The sequence below is a fragment of the Papaver somniferum genome, chromosome 2 (assembly GCF_003573695.1).
Source record: "Papaver somniferum cultivar HN1 chromosome 2, ASM357369v1, whole genome shotgun sequence".
In the NCBI taxonomy this organism is placed as follows: domain Eukaryota; kingdom Viridiplantae; phylum Streptophyta; class Magnoliopsida; order Ranunculales; family Papaveraceae; genus Papaver; species Papaver somniferum.
The window spans coordinates 136,008,746-136,017,896 of record NC_039359.1 but is presented as its reverse complement, the minus strand read 5'-3'; the positions used below and the strand labels follow the sequence as shown (position 1 = coordinate 136,017,896).

Here is a 9,151-nt window from a genome sequence, read left to right as displayed (position 1 = left end):
CATTATTATCTACAACTAAGTGACTTATAGGAATCTCACTATTTAGATGACTAGAAGGTATCTCATTATGAACATATATTGTCTCATCATTAGTCTCAACAATAGTATTGTCTGTATAAACAGGTTCTTCTAAATCATCATTATTTAAATAAGTAATGTTTCTAATACAACTCTCGTCCTTTTGAATAGGAAAATAATCAGTAATATGATCATGAGTTGGATAAGATACAATAGATTCAGAGTTCCCAAAATCACTACCAGTGTCAAGTCCATCCTCATCCTCAAAGCATATTGATTCATCATCTACAACGGTTTCATTATTAATATCATCAATATGAAGAAAATAAGAACTTGAATCATCGTATAGATGACAATCCTTTACTGGTTTCATAAGTTCAACAATCATTCTATCAGTTTCAGCACAACTCTCAGCAGTTGCAATCACAAATAATTCAGTTTGTTTGGTCAATTGTTCTAGGCTAGATACGAGAGACGGAGATAGTTCATCGTGCGACTGATTATCTCTTTCATATGGTGACTCATATGTGTGTGAATAATAATTGGAATTCATATAATGTGGCTCATAACCTGGGTAAGGTTGGTAATGATCGTAACCTTCACAATGTCCGGAATGATCATACCTATGAGAATAATTCCAATTATTATTTACATATTCTTCTCTAATACAGGTTCCTGACAATAACAAGGTGCATATGCATATTCCTCATATGAACTATTAGATGGCTCCTCTTTCTCTGCTCTGTTGGTAAGATTCCAAAAGTCTATAAAAGAAGCCAACTCACTGGAAACCATAATATAAAGTAAAGTTTACCCAATAACTCACCTTGCAAAAGCTTTGCGAGAATATCAAGTACTTACTTTCTAACCCGTTATCGACTCCAATCGCTGCACCTCAGACTAAAAAGGAACAAAAAAAAAATCTAAAATAAAAATAAATTATATACAAAAAGAAAAATAAAAAAAATAATAACTATATACAAGAAAAAAAAGATAATATCAATCAGAGAGTATCTTGCAACCACTCCCCGGCAGCGGTGCCAAGACCCTTGTTTGTGATAAGAATACAAAATTAACGTGGAGGAGAATTGGACACGTCGTCCACCATCTTGATGATATGTCCCTTAGGTGGTCTGATTCACAAAAGCATTTAAGTCGAGCCCTATTTCTTTGGAGCCTTGGCCCTTGACTAACATTTAGGTTGTTTTAGTCGCAAACGCTATTCAGCTTCTACTTTAGACGTTTATCCTCTGGAAGAGCAGAATTTGGTTGTACTTTCTACAGAAGCACTAAAAAGGTGTTATTAGCCAAAATAACGAGTCCTAGCTAATATAAATATGGGTATAAAATGTAGCACATATGTGCTTGTCATTAGGCATCAATAAAGGCCAACAAATTTCATGTGTCAACCTTCAAGTTTAACCAACTTTTTAGCATCTAATTATTGAAATTCTAAGCCCAGTAAGTTTGTTGATTTTCAGAGAAATAACCAAGCTTGATATAAACCTTTTTTACCTTCCTTCTTCCCCGACCAGAAATCTATATGGAGGGAAATGAGTTGGTTGGTAACATCTGTTGGAATCTTAAAACACTCCATCTGGTAAATGGGGAGAGCTTCCAAAATGGATTTAATGAATACAGTTCATGCAGCCAGAGAGAGTTTCGTATCTCTATATTTTTGAGTCTACACCTAAATCTGGCAATCATTGAATCAAAACACTTAATCTGACGCTCCAATGAATAAGGGAGATCCTAAGTATTTATCAGTAATGTTAATCTTTTGAACTTTAGGGATTTTGATGATCATTTTACCAAATTTATTTCGAAAAATACCTGATTTTAAAAATTAATTAGCAGACCCGAGTTAAGACTAAAGGAATTTGGGATTTCTGAGATATTTTTAGCATTAACTATAAGGATGCTTTGGATGGTACAATCATCGTGGAAAAGAAGATGGATATATGGATGTTGTCTTTACCTACGTTAATGCCACGAAACTAGCCATTTGCTTCTTCGTGATGAAGAAGTATGGTATAATCCCTTCATAATTGGGAGGAAAATATAAGGGGATAACAGATCTTGTTGACAAATGCGAAGGTTGTGTTTGAAAAACTTACCACGAGGTACATTGCATAGGACTGCAATAAAATGGGTACTAATACATTAAGGGATTAGAATACACCAATTATCCGAAAAACCTAACTTCTTCATAAGTTCTATAAGATAGGTCCATCTTACTCTATCAAAGACCTTTCTTACCTTTGTATTTCTTCATAGTGTGAACTACTTCTTGTGCCATAAAAATTTTATTAGAAAATTTGCAATTTGGCATGATGTTAATAGAAAGGGCGATATAATTCTAGAGATAATAGGCTTAAGTCTGTTAGCTGAGATTTTAGATAGTACCTTATATGTTGTGTTACATAAACTAGTGGTTTTCAACTCTGCCGGAGTAGTCAGGTTTTGAATTTTAGGGATGATAGCTAGAAAAGTAGTATTGATTTCTTTCAATAAGTGTTTAGAGCAAAAAAATGTTGAATCATTTACACTATCCTCCTGCCAATAATAGGCCATTGGTGAGAGAAGAATTTCGCATTGAAACCGTCAGGTCAGGGAAATTTACTAGTGACCGCGGACAGAACCACTTTGGTTATTTCAGCACAAGAAGGAACAACGATTAGAGTATTTTTTTCCTCAAGGGTAACTTACACGTTAAACAAATCAATAACATGGCAATGGTTAAGAGGATGATTCTCGTTAGAAATTGCTTTTAAGTGTTCATGGATTTTTTTTTGAAATATCCCTTATGTTGCGTATGAGTAACTCTAGTATGGTCAGTAACATCCAAGATCCTATTTCTTCTTCTCCAATTCAAAGTACAAGAGTGAAACAAAATAGTGCTTTATCTCCAAATATCAAGCAATTCTCTTTACATTTATCCCTCCAAAGTTTCTCCTCAGGATCATAATAAGTTTCTAGCTCTTCTATTTGGGTTTGGATGGTTTGATCCAATTTCCCATCGACATTACTTTGACGAAGAAGGTTTATAGATTATAAGGAAGATTTGATATTAATCTGAATTTTCCCAAACACTTTTATGTTCCACTTAGAAAGTTGTTTCTCGTTTAAATTTAATAAAAACTCTAAAGGGTGTTGGTTTTGTGGCCGGTTGTTTCCAGCATTCCTAAATAATCTTTAGAGCTTCCGTGCAATCCAACTACAGAGTAAAAACTTATAAGGAATACAACTAGTAGAATCATAGGGTTTGGATGAGAGGAGGATCGGAGAGTGGTCAGACCTGATCAGAGGAAGATGGGTGACAATTGTGGAAGGGTTGGCATAACTCTAGTCTAGATTTGCAACTTATAAGAAATATTGCTAGTGCAAAGACACTAGAATAAAAACTAGAAAATATTTAGTAAAGAAAATTTAAGAGAAGTGAATTTTGGTGTGAGTTGAGTGTTTTAAAATGAAAATAAGTTTTGATGGAGAGAATCTAGACGTTTTTTTACCGTACCAAACTAGTTGTTGGCGTCTAGGCATCGACCGCCAGCAGTTGGAGCTTGATAACCCGCGGCTGAGGCTCAAACGCCAATATATTTACAAAACCTGTATAATTTTACTTTAGCTCCGCCCTTCTTTGTATGCCGCCAATTACATTTTGCAATAGTGGAAACTCCACTAACCAAATTTCAAAATTTGCAAAACCCCATAGGAAATGCTCTACGGTCTGTCTCGCAGACCAGACCCCAATAGTGACAAGGGCAGCGAGCCTAAGTGTGTAAGACCTTATTTGTTTGTTTGCAGCTGACTCGGGGTCTGGGTCTAAGTGAATCCCTGACTTGCACCGAGTCAGCAGTCAGACCGTTTGTTTTCTATTTTAAGTAAGATCTGACTCAACCTCTGACTCAGACCTAATCCCAGACTCGGAACCGTTAGAATCAGATATGACTCAAAACAAACATATTGAACGATATCCAGACGACTCAGATGAGTTAGGTGTAAACAAACATGGTGTAACTCTAGGGTCTGTATGGCATACGGGGGTAGGGTTGGGAACAAGTCTGAAGTGAACCGAGAAAAGTAAAAACCCTTGCACAAGTAGGCCCCTCGGTATCATGTTCCACGACATTCCTAAACTTGTCTTTGTGGTACCAAGCTTCCAACATCGATACTGTACATGGCGGGTACATCCAGCATCAAAGAGGAGGAAACCTTCTTCACTCATTAAACTCGCTCTCTTTGTATCTCTCATAAATTCACAGAGACATATAAAGGTAAATGGAGAGCATCAACAATCAAAGGATCTTAGAAAATGAAAGACTTCAAATGGAGATGATAAGACAGCTTGATATGGAAGAATTAGAAATCGAAGAAGTTGAAGATCATTCCTCTGATGAAGATGCTCATATTACCATGTAAGTGACAGACATTTTTCTTTCAATTTTGATTTCTTAATTCTCATCTTCATTCATTTCAGATTTAGGGTTTTCAAAACAAAACCCTAGTTAGAGCCACAGTGGTGATTAATTTGAAGCTGGGGATGAATTTTAGAATTTATGTGCCAATTATTGATGGTGATTATTAATTAGCTGAAGCTAGTAACAAATTGGGTCAATTTTTGCAGTGATTTTGATTTCTGCACTTTGTAGAAATGACCTTCTGCAGAAATTTGATCCACTTATCATGGTGATTAAATAAATTTTCAACTAGCTTAGCTCTTAATTGTTAATTCTTGCTTTATTATGTCATGATGATGAAATTTAGAGTATGGTTTGAGAACTGATTGTGTTGTGTATGCTTTGTGACAGTGATAGGGAAGATGATGGAGGGGCAGGGGATATAGGTGGATTTACCTATGACGTGAGTTTGGCTTCCATGCATACTTATCTTGGTGGTAGGTATATGAGGACCTTGACAAATTCTTGTACAATATATTCTTTTGACTTAGAGTGAGTTTTTTATTCTTATATGTTGATTCGCTTATATGCACCAGAGGTTGAGGACACACAGCATAGAGTTTCTTTCTTAGATGGTGGTGCTATTTTGAGTGTGCCGATGTTCTATCTTGAAGGTAATTATCCGCTTAATTATGAAAATTAGTTTTTATTTTTTTAAATAACAAGTGTTAGAGAAAAAAGAGGTATGCCTCACCTTAGTCTTAAAACTAATAATGGGTCTCCTTCACATAGATCAAACATGTACCTCACTGTTAGTGAGGCATGAACTTCTCTGGGTGTATGTTTAGAGGCCTTGTTTTGGTCTCTTGCTTTGAAATAACTGGTTTAAGTCAAAATTAATTGAAACGTTTGGAGATTGTACTGACCTCATTTTGGATTTTCTAAGTTGATGCACTGTTTGTATCATATACCTTCTAATATGTCTAAGCTAAACTGTAAATAATTTGTTGTCTTTAGCACCTTCTGTCAACCTATGTTTGAGTCTATTACGGTTTAGATTATTCATTTTCCCATTTTTCTCCCAGGTGTTGTTTTGTTCCCCGAGGCAACCCTTCCTCTGAGAGTTATTCAACCCAGGTTTAAAGCTGCCGTGGAGAAGGCATTGAACCAAGTTGAAGCTTCCCATACAATAGGTGTGGTATGTGCCATACCTCTCAAACGTTGGTAACCAGCCATTTTTCTTTTTTATGAGCAAAATTAATTCCTTGTGAAATTGGTGCAGATTCGTGTTCATAGACATCCTGATGATTATAGGTTATGCTGCGCAAAGGTTGGGACAACGGCAGAGGTATGGTTTCTTTTGCCGCTTTCGGTTTTCGTCTCCAAGGTTTAGGAGGACCTGTAGGCATTCATTAATAGTTATGATTGTTATCAACCAATATTTTTTTTTCCCGATTTCCTCAATGTTATTAAAAAGCACGTATTGTCTCAAGATAGTGAAGTTAAGACAGGCTTGCTGTTGTAAGTTCATGGACTTGTGGAAACTTTGAATAAAGTGGGCCCCATGAGTGCTATTCCTGTTGATTTTGGGGAGTAGTCATGATATTAATGTCTAGTTAGTTACTTCATCTATCATACCAGCAACAACATATGTAAAACGAAAACTACAAAGGAGCTTCGAAGCTACAATTTCCGGTTTAGTTTTTTTCTTTTGGAGTATATATATAATTGCAATGTGTAATATCCATGACATACATCACCTCTGTTCAGGTTTTTAAGTAGGTTTGTCTTATTACTCCATGACAGGGCCCTATCAAGATATCATGTTCATGTAGGCGTTCTGGTTAGTTGTGGACCTTGTGGTTATAATCCTCCAAACACGATAAAACTTAGATTCAGAATATCAGATAGTAAATTGAAATTTGTAACTGTTGCTATAGTGGTCATCTCGTATCATGTAGTTGTAACAGTCGAAACACACTATACTTATTATAAGGAAGGACGCTAAATCTTCAATGAACCTATCATTCACATATATTATCCTTCCATAATAAGCTCATTCTATTAGATTCATTTTATAGATTCGGCAATGTCGGCGATTGGAGGATGGTTCTCTGAATGTGGTTACTCGTGGACAGCAGCGATTTCATATAAGACGTACTTGGATCGATGTTGAAGGAGCTGTAAGACTTGTTTGATGTTTTAGTGAAATATGTGGATTAGTTTATAAACTTTTGTTTTGCTTTCATGACCGAGGAAACTAATCTATATGCACTTGTCAGCCTTGTGCAGAGATCCAGATCATCCAAGAAGATTTGCCACTGAGGACCCCAAGGGATGCTTTTGGACAGCTGGCATCAGTGACTAACACGTATACATTCTCACAGTCCGTGCCTCTTGCTTCACATGCTAGTAAATATGGACACGGAGCTGAGGATAATGATTCAGAAACTATGTCGGAAGCAAGCTTTGGGAGTGATCTTTCACCAGCAGAGTTGAGATTACACCAGACTTTAATAGCCTCAACTTCAAGTCAAGGGTATGACAGGCTTAATGAACTGACAAACAATGATTCTGAATCTGGAAGGTACGATCATGGTTACCAGTTGGGAATATCTTCCCTGGACGAGCCTGCAGGGACGTCAGACTACAGTATGCTTGACAAATTGACCGAGAAAGCCAGTGATGGTGTTGGCTCAATGAATCAATCTTTTGCTGGAAAACAGGCGTGGGCACCTTCTTCAAAGCAAAGAACTTCAAGGTTTTACTTGCCGCATTGGGTTTTCAGGATGTATGATTCTTATTATCTTGCTCAGAAAGCTGCAGGTAACATGATTTTTAGTTTTTTACTTGAAGACCTGTAAAAAGAGATACCACCTGCACGCATAAACTTCTGTTCCTTTAGCAATTTTCGTATTATTATGGGGTTATAGTAGAAGTAACAGTGGCGACTTAGAATGGAAAAAACAAACAAACAAGCTAATCGTCTCGCATCCAGCACCTCCAATGTAGCTGAGAACTAACTTGTTGCTGTGCACATGAACTATTCTCTTAATTGTAAAGTTCGTTGCACGAAGACTGTGCATTTCATTTCAATGATGGTAAATTCTTGATGAGATTATGCAGATATGTGGAAGGAGATAGTTGGTTCCCCAAATATGGATGATCTTGTAAAGACACCTGATCTTTTGTCATTTCATATTGCAAGCAAACTTCCTGTATCAGAATCTACTAGGCAAGAGCTGCTAGAGATTGATGGAATTTCATACAGATTGCGACGAGAAATCGAGTTACTTGGATGTTTTGATCGTGTCTGCTGCAAAACTTGCCAGGTTTGTAACTTTGATTTACCTGGAAAATTGCTCTAAGGTACCTACCAGAAGGATGGGAAAAGAAAATGTTCTAATGCAAATGGTTTTGTTACAAATTTCAAGTTTGTGTAATATTTAGTACCACTATTTTTTTCTTTCTTGTAGACCGAAATTGCAAGGCGGAGTGATACACTGGTCATGTCCAGTGATGGACCTCTTGGTGCTTACGTGAATCCCAATGGTTTTGTGCATGAGGTTATGACTCTATACAAAGCAAATGGACTAGCACTTGTTGGGCCTGCTGTTAAAGAGTATAGCTGGTTTCCTGGGTATGAGTTTTAACTTTCCTGAAGTCACTAAATGTCCCTGTACTTTCTGTTTTTGAAAGGACAAAAGTGTTAGTAAAGCTTAGAAATTCTCCAGCTAAATATATACAAGGCAGATAGATAAAGGCAGTGAAAACAGGAAGATGAATCAATTTCCTAACTACAACAAGTTAAATTATAAATGGTGTTATTTTGGTTAATATATTGTGTCAAAAGGTGTTTCCGACTATTACACTGCTCATAATTTTTGTGTGGATATTATACTCTTAATTAGATTGGTTCATATGGTACTATGTATGGATAGTTGCTTAATTTATAACCATCATTTGTCACTTAACATTAAATTGGTTTTCTGTAGAATTAACGTTCATCATTTTCTGTCTCCTGGATATAGGTATGCATGGACAATAACTAACTGTGCCATGTGCGAAACACAGATGGGCTGGCTTTTTACAGCCATAGACACGAAGCTGAAGCCAAAATCATTTTGGGGGATCCGAAGTTCCCAAGTTGCAGATGATGTTAAGTGAACCGTAACAGTTCTCCACAGAAGGGCTATCTTTCTCGTATTATCAGAGCCGTCTTGTACACCAGGCCAGCTAGGCTATTGCCTGGAGCCACAACATTGTCAGGGCCCAAAATTTTGATTTTTGTTACAACTTGACTGTTTTACTGCTCGTACATAGTGGATGATGGTCATATTGTCTAGTTGTTATTTAGGCTGTTTGTTGTACACTTTTATGTAAGAACGTTAGAATTCACTTCACTGTATTAAGCGTTTCTCTTCAAGTAAACACAACATCAATCATTCTCTTCACTGTATTAACCTTAAGTTAGTGATTCTCTGCAAGTTGGAATTGGAATTTCAATCAATATATGGAAATAACCTTAAGTTAGCATTCTCTGCAAGTTGGAATTGGAACTTCAATCAATATATGGAAACACAACTGGATACCCAGTGAAACTACTGCTTAGTATAAGTGGAATGATCTAAACACAAATGATGTTCAGTGGGTGAATCAACTTATCAACTCAGATTCAAATTGTGGAATATACCACTTTTACGTCAACTTTTTACCCCTACTCAGGTGAGCTA

At 36.6% G+C, this 9,151-nt stretch overlaps 1 protein-coding gene across 1 annotated transcript; it reads left to right on the top strand.

The window, feature by feature from the left end:
- The first annotated feature begins 4,157 nt into the window (after positions 1–4,157).
- Positions 4,158–8,872, top strand: LOC113349207. The gene is made up of 10 exons (XM_026593140.1): positions 4,158–4,436; positions 4,830–4,915; positions 5,015–5,092; positions 5,504–5,616; positions 5,701–5,766; positions 6,500–6,601; positions 6,701–7,244; positions 7,545–7,750; positions 7,895–8,058; positions 8,450–8,872. The coding sequence occupies exons 1-10, from the start codon at positions 4,300–4,302 to the stop codon at positions 8,583–8,585; spliced, it is 1,632 nt and encodes a 543-aa protein (XP_026448925.1). The 5' UTR covers positions 4,158–4,299; the 3' UTR covers positions 8,586–8,872.
- The last annotated feature ends 279 nt before the right edge of the window (positions 8,873–9,151 follow it).